This window comes from Callithrix jacchus, chromosome 18 (genome assembly GCF_049354715.1).
Source record: "Callithrix jacchus isolate 240 chromosome 18, calJac240_pri, whole genome shotgun sequence".
NCBI lineage: Eukaryota > Metazoa > Chordata > Mammalia > Primates > Cebidae > Callithrix > Callithrix jacchus.
In genome coordinates, this window is record NC_133519.1 from 42,755,516 (window position 1) to 42,776,578 (window position 21,063).

The following is a 21,063-nucleotide window of genomic DNA, read 5'->3' on the forward strand; positions in this document are numbered from 1 at the left end:
TCACAATTGGAAAGTTAAAAAGAAAAAATTTTAACTTGGAAAAAAGAAAAGAATATATCACATTAGGATCTATACAGTACCTAATACATTTTCCCACTTACAGTAGAAATTTGAAAATATGATTGTTGAATACCAATAGATGACTATACCTGAATGTTTCATTTAAAAGGTCAATGCCTGTTCAAGTTAAAAACAATAATTAGTAGTTTTCTAGACTGTTCTAGAACTGACTCTAACCTTAATGATGAAATGTACTTTGTGTGACTTTGAGGCAGTCCTCTCCTTCAAAGAGGCTGTGTTAGCCCAGAGGCTACCAATCTGTTATGGTGTTCCACCTAAATGCAAATTAATTTTTTGAAAGTACCAATGACACCGGTGCATTTGACAGTCACCCCCCACCCCAAAACAAATTTGACTATTATATGTATATATGGATAACCCCATAACTCGAAATCATAAGCAGAAGAAGGTATGTTATCTCTGGTTCTTCCAGAAGATTGCAACAAAAAGTTACCTAGTTCATAATCACTTTAACCTGGCTCAGTGTCTGTGGAATCGCTGCTGCCAATGGCCACTGTGGTGTCACAGTGAGGAGACCTCAGGGGGTAGGTAATGGGCTCTGTGATTTAATTTTTACTTTCAAAGAAAACTGGACATGTTAAAATCCACTTACCATTTACCATGTCAGTGTAATGATGCGGCTGATGTTCTCACCCTTGGGTAAATGTGCTGCAGCCACAACCTCCCTAGCCCACTTCACTGCTGATCACTTTCATCCACTTTATCTGCCTTTGGGGACAGCAGACATCTGATAACACAGCCAAACCACCTTGTCATCCAAGATGTCTGAAATACGCTATTTTTAAATGCTTCCCTTATCTCAGAGTTATAAAGAGAGATTGAATGGAGGAGAATTTCTCCTTTCTGTTTGAAAGAATACTTACTCAACTTTGACACTGAAGCAGCACACTTCACAGACTGGTGTGTGCTGAAGCCTTCAGAGGAGAAAATTCTGTTTTCCACACAGCAGCATGCCGGGGTGTGTGTGTGTGTGTGTACATGTACATGTATGTGGACACGTGTATATGTATTTTAAACTGTGAATCAGAACATTAGATGCCTGGAATTCAATTAAGAAATCTTTCTGGAGGGCCAAGAGAAGAGTTTCACTTTCCTACTTGCTGACATACAGGATCAATTTACTACACAGATGCATGAAATAAGATGACGCTTCTTTTTCCCCATGAGTGGAAGGACAATCCCATACCCTAAAGGCAGATCATCCTCATAGCATCATGAAGGCATGTCATCCTCATACCTTCATTTAATTCGATATCAAGCAAGTGATATACTGTCTTTGGCCTTCAGTTTTCTCAGAGGGAACTGGAAGTGAAAAATCCTGTTTTGTGGGCCTGGGGAACAAATGAAACAGGGTATGCTCACTGCTTATCACATCATCTGGCACTTGGTAAGAATGCCTTAAATAATAGAAACAACCCAAATGCCTTTCACAGGAGGTGGTGTGAATGCACAACACTATATTCACACAATAGGTTATCAGTCAGCAGTTCAACCAGATGCACAGCAGCAATGCACAGTATCGGATGGGCCCTGGCAGTATAATATTACAAGAAGAGTAAGTCCTGAAAGATTACATAGAACGTCATGCACTCTATAAAGTTAAACACAGCTGAAATAATCTGTCTTTTAAAGGCACATGTAGAGATGTGTTAAAACTATGGAAAAGGAAAGTGAGGGAGTGATAGTTACATTGGGTTGTGGAAACACGCCCGCAGATAGGAGCTGATGTGGAGTCGGCTGCAGAAACACACCCGCGGACAGAAGCTGACGTGGAGTCGGCTGTGGAAACACACCCGCGGATAAGACTAACATCGATCAGCTGTGGAAACACACCCGCGGACAGAAGCTCACGTGGAGTCGGCTGCGGAAACACACCCGCGGATAGGAGCTGACACTGAGTCGGCTGTGGAAACACACCCGCGGATAAGACTAACATGGTGTCAGCTGTGGAAACACACCGGCGGATAGGAGCTGACACGGAGTCAGCTGTGGGTTGTTTTCAAGGTCCTCACTTTTGTTTTTATTTTTGATTTCACAGGTGTTTATTATGCTGCTTTTAAAGAACAAAGTAATTAACAAAATAAATAAAAGTGAGCTATACATGAACTCCTAGGAGGAATCCGCCACAGAATGAGGGTTAGGATGAATCTGTTTTCCTGAGGTCCAATTGAAAACTAATGATGATCATAAAGAAAATACTGTATTCAGGCCCAGACTTACCAGGAACCCTCTTGGTAACTGAATTTCAGTTTCGTAGGGGAGGCAGAACTTTATGCCAACCCTCTCAGGGTTTCTGGCTGGTCCTGAGAATTAAATTGACATAAGACAGATTTAACAGGAGAAAAGCATATCAGTTTCTGTATGTACGTGGGAGCCCTATAGGAAAATGAAGACCCAGGAAGTGACAAACCCACATATCTGTATACTAGGTTAAACAAACAGGCAGTTGTGGAAAACCACCTGAAATATGTGGGGAGACTAAAGGAAACAAAGAATTATTATTATTTTTTTTTTTTGAGACAGAGTTTCGCTCTTGTTACCCAGGCTGGAGTGCAATGGCGCGATCTCGGTTCACCGCAACCTCCGCCTCCTGGGTTCAGGCAATTCTCCTGCCTCAGCCTCCTGAGTAGCTGGGATTACAGGCACGTGCCACTATTCCCAGCTAATTTTTTGTATTTTTAGTAGAGACAGGGTTTCACCACGTTGACCAGGACGGTCTTGATCTCTTGAACTCGTGATCCACCCACCTCAGCCTCCCAAAGTGCTGGGATTATAATAATTCACGCTCAGCCGCAAAGCATTATTTTAACAAGGCCTCTTAGCACAGAGTTCTCTTGGCCTTGACTCCCTGTCTCTGGTGATGAGAATGTTTCTCTCTTCCTGGTCTTGGGAGGGCATTGTTCACGTGGGAGTTTCATCTCGTACTTTCAGGAAGAAATGAGGAGGTCAGAATTCCCCTCCTGCACCTGCTGTTTTCATTTGCCTTTAGCTCAAAATAATCCTTATGCCAAAGTGGTCATATCTTAGGATGGCTTATTCTGCCCTGCTTCACTGGTGAGATATTAGGGAATTTGGACTTTGTCTCCTCATACTCTCGTGCTTAACTTTTTATCATTTGCAAATTTTAATTTTTAAGACACTAAAAGTGAAAGCCCCATATCTTCTACCTCTAAAGCCCATTTTGCCCACCATTCATTAATTTGTTTAATTTGCATTAAGATGTCATCGTATTGTCATCCCTAGTCCCATAAAGCTGAGAAGTCTCAGGAAGAAGCATGTTTGAGGGTGCAGAGTTAACTCACAAGAGCTTTGTCAGCGCTAAGGGCCACAGCGAGTGTTCCAGTGGCACAGTGAGTTTTCAAGGTTGAGTTTTAGTTACTAGAGAGAAATAGGAATTACCAAAATCATCAAGCCTTATTGGCTAAGTCAGGTACCAAGGTGCAGGCTTTTGTAAGTGAATATTGATGAATCTTAGAATCAATTATTCATCTTTTATAAACTTCAGTAATAAACAATTCAGTGATCCCTTTCTAATACCTTAAAAAAAAAAATAGAAAGTCAATGAGCTTTTCCTCCTCATCTCCCCCACTCACAATGAAAGGATTTTAGGATCAAGTCATTATGCAGGGGCTATTTTCCACGGTGTAGTTTGTACTCTTGAAGGTAGACACATATTCATGCCACTGTGTGGATAAGTTTCTTCCACATGGAAAGAGGGGACTCAGATTTATCTAGGTGGGAATCAGTTGATACGGGATAATTTATTTTGTCAGTGAAAATTCTGTCTCTGTCTCATTGAAGAAGTTTCTCTGCTTCTGTCTGAAACAATCCCATGAAGAACTGCGGAGTAGGCCTCATGCTTTCAGATGGTACCCCACCAGAGATGATGCACAGGTGACCCATGTGGGTATTTGCTCCCCTGGCCATGTCTGACAGTCTCTGTTGCTTCCAGTGACCATGCAGGCTATCTGGAGGAGCCTGTCTGGTGCTCCAGGCTTTAACAATCACAAAGCTCCCTTCCATTCAGTCTTTTCTAACACAACCCATGCACTGTACTTGAAGATGTGAAGACAGTGACTCAGTCTGGTGTGTGCCTCTTCTTCTTGGGTTATAAGATGTGGCAAAGGCAGGCAGGCGTGTTCTGATGATCTTAGACAAAGCAAAAGCAGGCAGCATTGCTATATCATGGGACGGCACAAAGCTGAAACCCCTGAGAGTTTTGTGGTTGCTTTCCCATATAACCATCCCAAGATCCTTAGCCAGCACTTTTGGTCTCAGGCTCCTGATAGGGACCCCTTACCCTGTGATAAGTGCGTTCTTAATCACAGAAATGGCGGATGCATTTGCAGAGGTACTTTTATTTGAAAATTCTCCCTCTTGTTCCTCTCGTATGCATATGTATGAGTACTGACCAAATGTGGATGTTTTCTTGTTGTAGTATTTAAATAAAGGAGCTAATGGAAGTTAGTGACAATCATAGACAGAAGGGACCCCAGGGACCAGCCCTGGTTTTATAGATAAGGACTCAGGCCCTGCATAACACCCGTGCTGACAAACTCCGATGCTTCCGTGACGGGTCATGAATCATGTGAATTTAGATAGGAGGACTCTGTCCGTTAATTAAGAAATATTTTTTGCCCTCCTGTTATATTCAAGGCAATATATGCTAAAACCTCCAACCAGTGAGTTTCAGCAATGAACATCAAATCCTAAAAATGCCATTTTTTTGAGGTCTCTGGAATATTTTCTAGGACAACATTTCTGGGGCAACATAATACATGTGGTTATCTATCTATCCAGTTACCTGTATTAAGAGAGAGCAATCTGGCCAGGCGCAGTGGCTCACACCTGTAATCCCAGCATTTTGGGAGGCTGAGGCAAGTGGATCACCTGAGGTCAGGAGTTTGAGACTAGCCTGGCCTACATGGTGAAACCTTATCTCTACTAAAAATAAAAAAAATTAGCTGGACGTGATGGCTCACCCCTGTAGTCCCAGCTACTTGGGAGGCTGAGGCAGGAGAAAGGAGAATTGCTTGAACCTGGGAGGCAGAGGTTGCAGTGAGCCAGGATTGTACCATTGCATTCCAGCCCAGGCGACAGAGCAAGACTCTGCCAAAAAAAAAAGAGAGAGAGAAAGATCTTAATGGCTTTCCCATCTGGAACCTGGAGCTGTCCAGCAAACTGACCTCTTAAGACCTTGGCCATGAACATAAAAGACATTCAAAAGGAGCCTGAGCAGCCAAAACAGGTGACAGAATATGGATGTTTCCACTCACAAGAAAGCCCCAGTCTCCCCCACAGAGTCTGCTTCTACTAATTTTACACACAACTCTAACCAACTTGGCTGTGCCGTTTCCACGCGGAAAGAAGTAGAAGAAAGCTGAAAGAGGATGGACACCATGCAGACAAGAAGAAATGAGAGTAAAACCTCAAAAGCAGGCAAAAAACAAATGCCCTGGAGATGGAAGCCATTTTGCTTAAAGCGAACCAGCTCAACCCATCTAGTGGTTCTGGGTATCACAGTATTAGGAAGAGCATTGTAATTTAAGACCATGGAAATGGCCTCTCATTATTAAGTGAAAGGTAAGAAATGTTTGAGAGAGATCCTCTATTATGAAAGTATGAAATTTAGAAAGATTTGCATCCAACATGGCTCAAATAAAAAGTGTTTTGGTTCTTGAGACAGTGAAAACATGAGAACCTGGGAAAACTCAGCTATGCAAACCAGCTTTTCTGCCCAAGGTCTATAGAGAGGAGGCAGTTTAGTGTACTCTCACTATCCCAGATTCTGTTCTGCCTTACAAACCTGCAGTAAGAGAGGGCATGTTTCCCAAACAAAACATTGACCTTGTTTGAATGGTCAGATAAAAGGCAGAAAAGTTCCATGTTACATGTGGCTTTGTAAACCACGAACACTGGTTAATGGTATGAGATAGATGTACATTGTTTTTCTTTCATAGCCGAGTTGATGTCATTTCTCACAGATTTTAAATGTTGCTTTTACACCGAGGGGAGAACTTCCTCTGAGCTTCAGGCCCCACTGTCTGTCACGGGAAGTTTGGAAGGTTTCAGGTCACTTGTGCCCCTCCCTGTGGCCCCTAAAGGATAAGGCATGATGTTAAACGGTCCATCTGATGGGCTTCTTATCACACTTGGGTATAAAGGAAAGAAGCCGTTCCAGAGCCCACGCTCCACCCCGTCCCTCAGACAGGACAACCAGTAGAAACTGATAGTAACTGAAGGAAATGCTGTGTGATAACATCTCTTATCCAGCATCCCTCACCTCCTTGGAACACCCACAGCTATCTACTAGGTAGAAACAACCGTCATTAAGACCATGTTACCACTAAGCCCCATGCTCTTCCCATCTCTGATTCATCCCTGCTCTCCTTACCATGTTATTTTTGTCTACACCAGACATGTCAGCTGTGTCACTAAGTAAGCTGTTAAATGCCACAGGACAAGAAGCACAGAGCAAATGCTACTCAGACATGCGTTCTGCCACATTCCAATGGAATTGTACTTTCAGGGGGTGTCTGCCGCCATTGCGGAAAGTGCTCAGAAGCAGTATAGGTCATCTGTATGTCGTCAGCTTGATTGCCACTAGCCCACACTGATAGTCAGCTGGAGATCATGCTGATACCGACAACCTTTGTAAAATATGTATTTCAATACAATAACTAGGATACATTTTCTTTTTTATTTTTCTTTTATTTTCAATGCAGCGTTGAAATATGCCGTGTGCTGCTTGCTCATGCTTTTTTAAAAAAAATCACAAATGTGTATCTGAAGAATGAATTTGGCATGCAGCTCCTAGTAACATTACTATAAATAGCATCTGTACATTGAAAGGAAATTGTCTTCCTTTAAGTCATAGGCACCGATAGACTATTATGAAACACATTTGCAGGATAACTGTACTGTTTATCCTAAATGTAGCTTCAGAGTATTTCAGTGGAAAAGTCTGCAATAAGTAAATGTCTGCCCCAAAGTCTGGGGACTCAGCATCTCAGCATTTTTCCCTTGAGGGGACCAGGTTTAGCAAAGCACTGAAACACACACTGAACTACCCTTTGTTTTTCAGCATGCACATTTCTGAAAGCCAACAAGAATTCTTCAGAATGCTGGATGAAAAAATTGAAAAGGTAAGAAGTGGAATAAAAGACCTACATCTTTCTTTCTTTTTTTTTTAATTGCATTTTAGGTTTTGGGGTACATGTGAAGAACATACAAGATAGTTGCCTAGGTACACACGTGGCAGTGTGAGTTGCTGCCTTCCTCCCCTTCACCTATATCTGGCATTTCTCCCCATGCTATCTCTCCCCAACTGCCCCCCCAAGACCTACGTCTTTCAAGGGAAGTATACTAATGGCTTCATATATGAGGGCAATAACATTCTTGTTTCTATGTCATAAAGCTATTTTTGTGAAGGATTGGGTGGAGAGTTAAATAAAAGTCACCACCCTTCCAAAACAAAGTGTGTGTGAACACGTTTACTATAGAATAGAGACTCCCAGAACCCAGGACTGTCCTTGCTTATTAAAGTATGTAAGTCAGTTGGAAAGCAATAAGCAGTCTTTTTTCCTAGACAGAGCGTTCTGACCACTGCATGCCATTTTGCACCAATGCCCGTACTAACCTCAGACTGCAAGGGGGCCCTCAGTATCTGCTGAAACCTGTCAAAGGCCTATGCATGGCACTGCTCTGAATTCTTTGCAAACGTGTTATACCTAATTCCGTTTATACTTATCTCAGGATAATGACATTGAGACAGGTATTGTCTACATTTTATAGAAAAGGAAACTGAGGCTCAGAATGCTTGAGTCATTTACCCATATTTTCAAGCCTAACAGTGGACTAGTGGGAATTCCAGCCCAGGTCTATCTGACTCCAAAGCAGTGTCTCCAAGTTACTTCTCTGGTAGTGTCTGGGGATTTATATTGACAGGAAGATACAAAGTTGATCTGTGTGGAAATTGAACCCACAGTTTTGATTTCAGTGTGCCGTGTGCTAATGAACAGAGCAAAGTATGGAATATAGTCATAATTAAGAGTTTACATACTTCTAGAATTTAAATTCATCTCTGCCAAGGGGTGAATTTTAAATGTTAAAGTTGCCAATTCGAATATTATAATTTTCTTATTCTAAAGAAGAGTGAAATCCTAAGTTCAGAACATATCACACTACAGTTAAGGCAAAACCGGCTGATTTTACACTTGAAATCTTTTCAGTTTTAATATGTATTTCTTTTTTACTTTGTGTTGCCTTTTATTTTAGTATTTTTAATGAATTCCTAAGTTATGATGTGTATCACTCAATGGAATATGATGAAGGAGGTCTTAAATTCATTCGTATGTAGCAGCAGATCCCACTTTGAGACGGACCCTCTGAGAGAATAATTGTATAATCTTCTAAGCCACCATTAAAAGACCAGCAGAGATCAACAATGTGAAAAATAGAGATGAATAGTGAATTAAAATGAGAGTTAAATCTATAGTGTTCCCTGGATGTACATACTTATTGAAGTATAATATTTTTTTATTTTCAATGAAATTGTGGCTTATGAATGACTTTCTAAGTTGGAAACTTTATCCAGGAATAGTTGCCAAGTTTCACATACTGGTTCAAAAGCTGTTAAATTTGTCAGTAATGTGTTCTAATAAAGAGAAGCATAAAAAGAAATACAGGTTAAATATCCCTAATTCAAAATCCAAAATGCTCCAAAATCTGTAACTTTTTGAGTGCAGACATGATGCTTGGATCATTTTGGATTTCTGGACTAGGGTTGCTCAATGGGTAAGTATATGTAACCCAAATATTCAAAAATTCAGAAATGTTCAAAATTCAAAACACTTCTGGCCTTGGGCATTTCAGGTAAGAAATACTGAACCTGTATTTTCTTCCCACTAGAATGATGAAGATGTTTTATTCCTCTCTTTATTTGGACTTTACCTGACTAGCTTTTTGGCCAGAAAAAGATGTATGTAGTACATAGGGGTAGACAGTAAAAGTTGAAAACTGAATTTTAAGTTATCTTTTTAAACAACACTTACAAACACTAAGGGTGATCTAATCTATAGTGTGTGTGTGTGTGTGTGTGTGTGTGTGTGTGTGTGTGTGTGTGTGTTTGTTTGTTTTTTGAGACAAGGTCTCACTTTGTCGCCCAGGCTGGAGTGCAGTGGTGCAATCTCAGCTCACTGCAGCCTGCAGCCTCCACCTCCCAGGTTCAAGCAATTCTGCCAAGTAGCTGGGATCATAGGTGTGTGCCACCACTAATTTTTGTATTTTTAGTAGAGACAGCGTTTCACCATGTTAGCCAGGCTGTCCTGAACTCCTGACGTCAGGTGATCCACCCACCTCGGCCTCCCAAAGCGTTGGGATTACAGGCATGAGCCACGGTGCCCAGCCCAGTGTATTTTGTAATTGAAACTCTACCTCCTTTTACTCGAAATTGAAGTTCATTGCCCCCACCTGAAATTTGAGATCCCCTTTTGCTTTTGCATCCAGAATGTAGAGTATGATTGTAGTACAACAAAAATAAAGTTTATAACTTGATCATTTATCGGATGGAAGCTTCCCTGGACAAAGGAGCATTGATAGATCCAACATAAACACTATTTCCACTATTGAATACATTTTCATTCGAAGAAGAGCTGTGTATCGGTCATAACATGTGCCCAGCTATAGAGTCTTACAGGCAATTTTCTATTCTCTCAGCCGTGCCTTCCTGCCTCTCCTCTCTCAGTTAAAGTTCATCTTTCCAAATATTTTGAATATGCTATCTTATGTATCATTTAAACATTAAGCCTCCAAAATTAAAATGCTCCTCCTTAATATATGAGTTTGCTTAATGTAATCTTCACCATAGTTTATATAACCAAAATTGAAAGTTGGTTCCTGGGCATTTACCATTGCCAAATATTTATTTGGTGCAGGCTAACATGAGGACAACCATAAATGCAAGTCACATCCATTCTTTAGATTTTAGAGAGTTGGTTAAAAAAAGAAAGACGATTAAACTCACCTAGAGCTTCATGTTGAGATATTGAGTCCTGCTGAGTGACCTTGAGTTTTAAGATTTCATCTCTCCCAAAAATGTCCAGTAATTCTTTTTTTCTCCTCTAAATTAATAAGAAGCAAAATTGACGGAACCTATGGAGATGTAAACCTGCCCTTCCTTGATGCAGCCTTTCCATTTATTGGATGTCTTTAAGGCATGGTTTGAATTTGCCTTCTAACCTGATTTGTCTTTGGATACCAAAACACAAATTCTGCTCTTTCTCAAAATAGATGAAAAGCCCCAATAGTACACAGAAACTGGGACTAAAAGGTGGTTTAATATTTATAGTAAAGCTTAATTTGCACATGTTGGACTACTCTAATTCAGAGATTGTCGCAGTGCAGAGTTTACCTCTGCATCACAGCAGAACAAATGGTTTTCTAAGAAGTTACGGTGACCAAGAAAAAGCAAGTCGCAAAAATGCAATTTAAAAAAACCGATTCAGCCGGGCACGGTGCTCATGCCTGTAATCCCAGCACTGTGGAAGACTGAGGCAGGCAGATCAGTTGAGGTCAAGAGTTCGAGACCAGCCTGACCAGCATGGTGAAAGCTTGTCTCTAGTAAATATATAAAAATTAGCCAGGTGTGGTGGCATGTGTCTGTAATCCCAGCTACTCAGGAAGCTGAGGCAGGAGAATCACTTGAACCCAGGAGGTGGAGATTGCAGTGAACCGAGATCTCGCCACTGCACTCCAGGCTGGGCAACAGAGCAAGACTTTGTCTCAGAAGAAAAAAAAAAAAGACTCAGCACCTACTAAATACTATACCAAGCATTACGCTAGTTACTCAGGATACAAAATTAGATGGGAAATATGGAGTGCAATATAAATAGGAAGCAGTTTGCTTTGACAAATTCAATTTTAAAAGTGAATTTTTTAAATCTCATTATTTTTCTGATCGAGGAATCCTTCATCCGTCACCACCATCACCCTGTCACCCCCACCAGCATCCTCCCCTTCACCCTGCTGTTGTCACTGTCACTGGGAGTGAGGTTCTCCTCTGTGGGTCACAACTAGTTGCCCCCTAAGCTGGTTCAGGGGTTGAAACTTCAGTTTCTTTAACCAGGCACTTGGGACTTAGTACCATTTCACTATGCGGGTGGTGGGCGGCCATGCCACTGTGGCAGCCGGAGGTGACGAAGAGAGACAGATTGTCAGGAGAGCAGTGAAGGTTCAGAGAAGCTTGTAATTAGATTTACTTTTGCTTTTTCCTCTTGGAGAGTGAAAACACTGTGAACCAGTGGGAGCCACCTCACTTCTGTTCACCTCATTATTTTTCACTCTGCTATCTAACCATCATTATTCCAATGGAATCTAGTTGCTGTTGTGCCTCATGATTCACAGGCCCCTAGAATCTTATTTGAAGTGTTAGCATTTGCCTAACTTTGTGGTTTTAAGAAGATGACACTTTTCTGCAGAGCAACATAGTGATTTTAAAACTTCCTTTTTTTCAATGTACCTAGAGAAGAAAGATGGTATCTAGATTAAAGCAGCCTGCGGAGGAGTTTCTGAATAGAATACCAAATACAGGTGACATCAGGTGTTATGATATGCTTTCCGCTATAGATTCCAGTTCATTTGCACAAAGCAAAAAAAGTAAATAAAGTTTTTAGGTATCTGCAGCCTTAGTATCTTCCACAGGCAAAGACAGGGATTTGTATTTTGCTTTATAAAGATGTAAAACACTGGCTGATGACCAGGGAGTCCTTGGCTTCCTCAAAGAGGATCCTGAATATGACGCAAAGAATACAGTACAGTGCCATTTGCGCCTGGTTACTTTTCTGATGGAAGGCTTCTTAAACTTTGTTGGGCCTTGTACATTTTTTTTTAGAGTCTTGTAAAAGTTACAAAGACTCTCCCTATGAAAGTGCACAAATCATATTCACAAAAATTTTAAGTGTAATTTCTGGGTCTTAAGACTTCATGGAGCTTGGCCATAGGCTCCATGCAAAGAAACTGGATTTCTTTATTATGTATCATGCTTACATGCTTCCCTCAGCTCCAGGTCCCAGCCACAGTCGTGAGCATGCATGAGCCTAGCTGACGACCTCATCCGTAGATGGTTGTGACTTTAAAGAGGATTAGGGAACTGAGTACAGATGACACCATACAAACTCGTTCTTCTTCCTTTCTTATATCCCCTCCTTCTTCCTCTCCTTAAAAATAGTTCATGGTCTCCTGAGGGAGAGCCGTGAGCATGCCTGCTGCATCTCACATATTGCTGTGTGATCTTGAGATGCTTAGGAAACTTGTTCAATGAGTGAATGGTGCACATGAGAACACTGGGCTTCAAATGGAGACAGAAGCATACATAGGCAGGAAATGTGATCTGGAAGACTCCTAGAGTAGAGCTCTCTACTTGGAGCAGCATAGCAGGTATAGAGCAAGCGCAGAGCCAGGTAACTGGATGGACAGAGGTCTAGGGTACAAGGCAGCATGGTGCAAGAGAAACATCCTGTGCTTCAAACCTGGGCTAGAACCAAGGACCGGCTCCGGCAGGAGCTGTGTGACTCCAGGTTAACTTAAACTCTCTGATCCTCAGTTTCCTCACTAACAAAATTCGAGAAATAATACTAACTTGTCTGGGATATTGAAGAAAATACACGTAGAGTCTCCAGTAATGTTTGACAATGTTGTACATGCTCTGTAATTGATAGCCTTCATTTTGGTTGAAGTTGCCTATATTTGTAACATCAAGGCCATTTATATAGGAAGGATTTGGGATAGGGTTGGTGGACAGTGCGAAAACAGAACGTGAAAATGCAGAACTTAGCAACTTGGATCCCGCGTGAGTAAGTGCCTTCCTATGGTACAAATATCTCCTTGTAGAAAGAGTATTAGCATCGCACACTCTCCAGTGCATTGATCCACCTCCCTCTTGTGTGGTATAATATACATGTTCAGGAGTTAGATTCTTGTGACCACTTCCAGATCCATTAAATAAACTGTACTAACTTTGGAGCTGTGATTACAGAATGAGTCAGTGAGTCTGTGGCATGGATACCTATATATTTTTTTCTGTTTGGAAGTTTCAGTCTTTTTTAATTGTTGTGTCTCATCTGAGAGGCTTTTATAAGCCTTTTAAAAGATATTCATTGGCCAAGTCTAGTGGCTCATGCCTATAATCCCCGTACTTTGAGAGGCTGAGGTGGGAAGATCACTTGAGGCCAGGAGTTTGAGACCAGCCTGGGCAACATAGCAAGACCCTGTCTCTACAAAAAATAAAATAAAAATTAGCCAGGCATGGTGGCATGCACCTGTAGTCCCAGCTACTTGAGAGTCAGAGGCAGGAGGATCCCTTGAACCCAGGAGTTTGAGGTTGTAGCGAGCTGTGATCATGCCATTGCACTCCAGCCTGGGTGACAGAGCAAGACCTTGTCTCTTTAAAAAAAACTATTAATATCAGCCTCATTATGCTTTTAACAACAAAGGAAAATATTAAGAAAGGGGCTCCAAACTAAATCATAGAAATTGGAAGGCTGACTTAATTGATTCTTTTAATAAGCTTAACATGAACATGTTCTCTGGACCCAGAAATGAGCCAGGCCCATGAGAGGTACATAATGAGAAATTCGAAAATAAGATTCTTGTCTTTAGGGAGCTTCAAATCTGGAAGAATAACATTTTGCATCGTAAGGAACTTCAGAGAATATCTTATTGAATTTACCCTTAACTATTTCATCTTCCGCTAATTAGCACCCTCCATAGCAAAGAATGAGACATGCCCATTCATATCAGCTGGGAAGGAATTATGTGGCATATTATGTTCTGAACATTGCTGGGAAAATGTATTCTGAAATATCTTGTGATTTCTGTGTACTTTATTCCTCTCCTTCAAAATTCTATTGCGTGCAGGCACATTCTGCTCTGTTCCTAGGGAAAGCATTCTTGGAGCAGACACTTCTAGACTGCCCTCACTTCAATTCCATTTTTCTAAGTTGATTCAAAATGGAGTACCAAAAAATTTTCAGTTCATGTTTACAAAATCGATTGCTGGAGGCTTAGAGATGCTTAATCATACCCTGCCTCTTTTCTGGGTCCCTTATAAATTGAAAACAGACACAGGAAGCCAGATGAGTATCATGGTAAGTATCTACCTTATTAACAGGCCAGACGATTCGCAGGTGCGGATCCAGAGCTAGTTTGGAGTATATTCATAACACTTAAAACATCAAATGATTTGTAGACATAATACGTAAAGAAGTAATCTTAGTACAAACCAGTAAAATCAACTAAACCACAGTAAAGTTCACTGCAGCATTCTTTATTCAATAGCAAAAAAACTGGAAGCAAACTAAGTATCCACCAATGAATAAATGAATAATGAAAATCCTCCATATTCCTACAGTGCAGTATTACAATGTTATCCAACAGTTAGGAGACATGAACAAGGCATATATATATATATATATAGAGAGAGAGAGAGAGAGAGAGAGAGAGAGAGAGTCATAATTATAGATTTCAAATACAATTATTAAGTGAATAGAGGATTATGCAGAATGATAAAAATTGTATGGTACTGTATACATTAAAAACACAAAAATACATTGTTTATGGATGGACATTCAACAAATATTTATTAAGCACCATCTGTCTTTACATGGTGTATTTACAAATGGTATGTATTTGTTTATATTTAAATATTCATATGCACATAAAAGTATAGTATATTTGTTATATCAATAAGACATGGATATCGAAGTATCTAAAACGATACCAAACACACAAGCTGGCCAAACCCATGAACGTTGCTGTGCCTGGGGATGGGAGGTGAGCAATGGGTGGTAGTTTCATTTCTTAGAAGGAAGGCAGAGGCTAGCAGCAGATGGTACAAGATATTACTATTTTTTATGTCTAATGGTGGGGATATAGTATCCATTTACATTCTTCACACTTTTCTGTATCTTTTAAATTTCTCAAAATCAAAAGAAGTCTATGAAAACAGGAATGTATTTATGACAAAGTGTCAAATAGAAAAAAAAAAAAAGCAGATTACACAGTGGTCACTGGCTTTGCTACACCTTCCCCTGGGTCCCAGCGTGGACTTGGATGGAAGAAAACCTTCAGGAAATGCTAACATATGTGCCATGGGCCCAGCTCTAGGTCATCTGAAACACTGCTGATTTAGATTTCACTTGAAATCGCTGCTGTTTCCAAGGGCTCTGGTAGTCATGGCCAGAGATGCAGTTGAATTTCCTGACCTCTATTAATTGCTGTTCTTACTGGCCAATTAGCTAAATGTATGACAACCCTTAATTTAGCTTGTGTTTCATAATTCAGTAAGCTGGATAGTCCCCACAGATCAGTAGTTATGATGGCCCCAGCCTGTCCTGTGTCCTCTGGGCCTCCTTCAGTCATTATCCTCCCAAAGTGCTCATTCCCAGAAAATGGGTTAATCAGGCCAGTAGAAGCGTCAGGCCCCATAGTAAAGTCCCATGGGCCCTACTTTCTTCCTCTTCTGGGGTACATGCAGGTTGGCCACCTTAGCCATGCTCTGGAAGTGGAAGGAAGCCAAACAGAATGTTCTTCCCAACCCTAGGCCCCGGGTGCCCCCTCCTTACGCCCTCTGGGCCTCTCTCCTTACCATCTGGCTGGTCCGTTGTTCTCTGCCTTATAGAGAGAGGGGCCTCCCATTAATAGCTGAAGTCTTCTTCCTGGCCAAATGTATGTGCTTCCTATTCTGAAAGCAAAGAGAAAGGAAGGGAAGGTGAGCCCTGTGGTCTGGTAAACAGTGCCACTTCCCTTTGTGGAGAGGAAAAAAAGGAACCAACTTAAAGTATGTCCCTCACCTCTCCCTTTCCAGGGGCGCAGCCCATGGAACAGTGAAGGGGCAAACCCAATCTCTTATCTTTTCTCCACATGTGACTGGCTTAGTCCATCACTAGCTAGAGGGTCTCAGCAGGTGTGAGGCAAAGGACTAATGGGGACCTGCCAAGTTCTCTAATCTAGCAAGAAAACTGATCCTCATCTAACTCTTTCTGGTATTTTACGGTTGAAAACTGTAATCAAAGAAGTTGTGTGATTAGTCTCCCCAAACCTCCATCCAAGTTTAATATGAATTCTAGGGTGTACATGGAACAGAGAGCTCTTTCAGGACAAAGAGTTCTAAAGAGTTTGTCTGAAAGACACATCTTTGTCAAGAGGCAAATGAATTAAAACGCCAGATTTGCTAAAGCCATTGTCCAAAAGGAAGTGAATCCTCGGGGACGTGTGCGAGGCTCCAGTCTACCAAGTGGCTTTTCCCAGATTTCCTGGCTTGCGGGCAACGTGGTAGTATTCGAATCCTAACTCTGAACACTTGAGAATGCTCTAAGACATCCCTTTTAATTAAATCCAACAAATTGCGTAGAAATCTTCCACAGAATATGTCTGATTAGAAGAAATCGGTCACGACAGGGAAGAATTTTATAAGATAATGTTAAGTGAAAAAAGCAAAATAAAATATTGTGTCTATATTAGGATTGAAATGGTATTAAAATGACATGCATATGGACAAGATTGAAATGAAACTTGAAGACCGGGAAGATGCGGTTGGAGATGAATTTTTCATTTAATTTTGATTTTGATCGTTTTCTTGCTTGTAAAATAAGAATAGTTTTTGCAGACGAGTTCTGGAGAGATGTCTCTCAAGGTGGAAATTATCCCTGCCGTTTGAGCTCTGAAGAGGGCAAAACCCTTGAACAGTGTAGCCTCTGATGCTACTGGTGTGATTCTGTTCTCTGGCACAGGGCAGGCAAACTGTGGCCCGTAGGCCACATGCAGCCTGTGAGACAGGAGTGCTTTTTACACGTTTAAATGGTTGGGAGAAAACAAAAGAAGAAGACTGTTTTGTGGCATGGGAAAAACTGCATGAAATTCAAATTTCAGTGTCCATAAATAAAGTTTTATTGGGACTCAGCCATACCCATTCATCTACTTTTATCTATGGCTGCTTTCAAGTTTACGATGGCACAGTTGAGTTGCAATGAGACCATATGGAATGCAAGGCCTAAAATATTTACTGTGGCCCTTCCCAGAGGAAGCTTGCCCAGGCCTGCTCTCGGACATCCGTTCAATATGGCCAAGGGAACGCATCATCCACCTTCTCTTGCCCTGTCTTTATCCGCACTCCTGCTCGCCTCCTTGTGGGGAAAGAACGTCATTGAAGTCATCCAAGTGCCAGCCTCAGATAAAGCCCGAGAAGTATGTGCCTTAAAGCTTCTAAAATACCCTCCTTACTGTTGGTGAAATGGGGATTCAGGTATCATAAACACTTCATGGGGGTTTCAAAGCTGTTTAGTTAATACTTATTCTCTCTCGGAAATGAAAAGCCCAGTATCCTGGGATTGTTGTCACTGCTGTTGTTATCACAGTGATCGTTCCTATATATGGTCAAAGAAACAGTCAGCGGCTGTCACTCTCCACTGCTCATTACAAATGAGACCTTTTTCCAGCTGAAATAATAGCGTGTGAGTCTAATTAGAATAAAGCTCATTAGAGATGGAGACAGCCATTAATGCCTCAATTGATTTTCCTAATGAAGTAAGCCGGGGGAGGAGACTTCAACAGCACAGCTAATTATTTTCTGCTTTTCTTCAGCATGTCTTTGGCATTTAAAACTTCTTATAACTTGTTGTTTGACTGTAAACGAAAATGCTGCTGAAAAGTGCTCTGTGATTACAGAGGCTCTGACACATCCAGCCCTGAGAAGGGGGAGGAAGGCATCTGCTTCCTGCAGGAGGAGGTTTAAACCTGGCAGCCTCTGGGGATAGCCTTCCTTCCACTTTTTCAGCCTCCTCCTCCTGTGCATTCTGGGTTCTAGCTAGTCGTTCCCAGACACTCAAGTTGTAGTGTGTGGTTTTCTCCTCCTGCAGTCCTGGTTCAGGGACAGAGCTGAAACATACAGATGCTTATGGGGGTTGCCTCTGGATGGTGAAACATGGAGGAAAGGGTTATGGGAAAAAGGGTTTTAGATGGACAGAGGAGGGAAATACCTACAAAATGTGTGTACCAGAATGCAGATGGGGCAATTGTGCTTCATTAATCAAGATGCTCTTTGCCACCCAGAAAGCAGTTAAATCCCACAGTACAGGGAAAGGGCTGTCAAGGAAGGGCAAGTCAAGAACTGAGACTCAGCATATAACACACTTGGGAGACTCATAACAGGGAGGATGGGAGGAGGGTGTGAGGTAAAAAAAACTTCATATTTGTACAGGCTACACTGCTTGGGTGATGGATACACTAAAATCTCAGAATTCACCACTGTGTAATTTATCATGTAACCAAAGACAACTCATACCCCAAAAGCTATTGAAATAAAAAATTTTTTAATTTTTTAAAAGCCTTACTAAATGAGGAAATTATTCAATAAAAGGACATTATCTCAGTGACTGTGTTATTAGAAATGTAGTTTAGTGTAAAGCACTAACAGCAACTAACAGATTCCCAGTGTCGTCCAGACAAGTAAAGGAGAGGAAGAAAAATTCTTCAGGTGATCGTTCAACTAGTCACCAAGCAACAAGAGCCTGCTTTATGACAAGTGTAACAGCTTACACTTCAGACAGGAAGAAGCCTCATTAAAGTGAACTTCCGTCATGAGCCTCTATTACTAAACTTCATGTTTGCTGTCTGCAAACCCAAGAGTCTTGATCGGACTTTTTTGCTGACTCCATTGCCCTACCCGTGAGGTTCTTTAACTCAGAACTGTGTGATAAAAAGCAAAAGGTGGAGTTTAAGATGCCTGGCTGAGGCCGGGTGCAGTGGCTCACGCCTGCAATCCCAGCAGTTTGGGAGGCCAAGGTGAGCAGATTAGCTGAGGTTAGGAGTTCAAGACCAGCCTGGCCAACATGGTGAAACTTTGTCTATACTAAAAATACAAAAACTGCACAAGCATGGTGGTGCATGCTATTTGGAAGGCCAAGGTTGCAGTAAGCCAAGATTGTGCCGCTGTACTCTAGCCTGGGCAACAGAGCCGGACTCCATCCCTCCACCCCACAAAAGAGTGTGCCTGGTTGAACATCACGGAGATAACTGGAGGTGATTCCGCACATGGTTGATGTGAGTATTAGTTGACCCCCTTTCTTTTTTTTTTTTTTTTTTTTTTGAGACGGAGTTTCGCTCTTGTTACCCAGGCTGGAGTGCGATGGCATGATCTCTGCTCACCACAACCTCCACCTCCTGGGTTCAGGCAATTCTCCTGCCTCTGCCTCCTGAGTAGCTGGGATTATAGGCACGCACCACCATGCCCAGTTAATTGTTTGTATTTTTAGTAGAGATGGGGTCTCACCATGTTGACCAGGATGGTCTCGATCTCTTGACCTCGTGATCCACCCGCCTCGGCCTCCCAAAGTGCTGGGATTACAGGCTTGAGCCACTGTGCCCGGCCAGTAGACCCCCTTTCTACCGTTTCAGTTACCCAGAGACAGTAAAAAGGGTGAGTACAGTACAATAAGATATTTTGAGAGAAAGAAAACACATTTACATAACTTTTATTACAGTGTATTATTATAATTGCTCTATTTTATTTGTAGTTGTTATTGTTATTACTCTCTTGTGCCTAATTTTTCTTTCTTTTTTCTTTTTCTGAGACAGAGTCTCACTCTGTCGCCCAGGCTGGAGTGCAGTGGTGCGATCTCGGCTCACTGTAACCTCCACCTCCCATGTTCAAGCAGTTCTCCTGTCTCAGCCTCCCGAGTAGCTAAGATTACAGTCACGCATCACCACGCCCAGCTAATTTTTGTATTTTTAGTAGAGACTGGGTTTCACCATGTTGGTCAGGCTGGTCTCGAACTCCTGACCTCAAGTGATCAGCCCACGTCAGCCTCCCAAAGTGTTGGGATTACAGGCCTGAGCCTAATTTATATAGGTCTGTATGTATAGGAAAAATATAGTATATGTAGGGTTCAGTACTCCCCTAACCCATGGAAAAGGGGGAACAACTGTACTTAAATAAATACAAATAATGAATAATGGACAGTGCGATTCTAGTATCAACTTTGATTTCCTCTCTTTGCCGTCCTGTTGCCTCTCTCCTAAGTTCCAGGCTGTTCTTTTAGCTGGTCCTATGCCCTGTTCTGTGTGCATAGTCTTGCTCAAAACTTATTATCAGTTGTGTTGTTTAAAAAGGCTGCATCTTCCATCATGATGTGCAAAACATTGATGGGTTTCTTCTTCCCTTACTAAAATACCAGGACACTTTCCATGTAACATCATTTAACAGCCTCCACCCTGCCACCCCCGCAGCACAGCACTGCTTCTCTCCAAAGCCAGAGTGTTTATAACCCTTTGAAGTGGGCCCACAAGGACTCCAGTAGGTACCCGAAAGACAAAGATGGACAAGAAACATGTTTTCCCCCTCAATAAGGGAGGCAAACATTTTGCCCAAAATTCTGTACAACATGGTGGTGCCGTGGAAGGGCCACTGAGAAGGGAAGAGACTGATTCTCTCTAGAGCAGCTACAGGGAATTTTACCAGAGGATGAGGTTGGGGCCAGATCCTAAAGACTAAGTAGCCAAGAAGAGAAAGCTGGGGAGAGGGTGTGAGGAAAGAGAGCAGCAGATGTGAAAACACCGTGGTGTGCAAGGAGGATCCGCCTGTTGGACACAGTGGGTGCTTGGTCTCTTGGGTTTTTATTTGTTCTTTTATCTTTTATTTTTGGTAGTAGTGCATGAACCATGCCTTAGTAACCATTTTCTCCTTGGGATATTAGATTTTTTCCCATATGCCTAATAAAAATGCTGCAGTGCAAATATATTTGTACATATATCTTTAACAACTTTATGGAGGTATAATTTACACCCCAAAAAACTTATTCATTTTTCATGCACAGATCAATTTTAGTAATTTAGTGAATTGTACAACTGTCACCACACTCCAGTATGAGAAGATTCCCATCACCTCAGTAAGATCTCTCCTGCCTGTTTACAATAAATACTCATTCCCAC

At 41.6% G+C, this 21,063-nt stretch overlaps 1 protein-coding gene and 1 pseudogene across 1 annotated transcript in view; both read left to right on the plus strand.

Annotated features, from left to right (window-relative positions):
- Window positions 1-20,128, plus strand: part of LOC144580094 (tRNA (uracil-5-)-methyltransferase homolog B-like) — a 48,185-nt pseudogene extending 28,057 nt beyond the window's left edge.
- C18H1orf21 (chromosome 18 C1orf21 homolog) overlaps window positions 1-21,063 on the plus strand; it is a 245,989-nt gene that overhangs the window by 208,322 nt on the left and 16,604 nt on the right. The window contains exon 5 of the mRNA XM_035279378.3: window positions 7,166-7,226. Within this exon, the coding sequence (XP_035135269.1) occupies window positions 7,166-7,226 (61 nt within the window). The remainder of the gene's footprint in view (window positions 1-7,165; window positions 7,227-21,063) is intronic.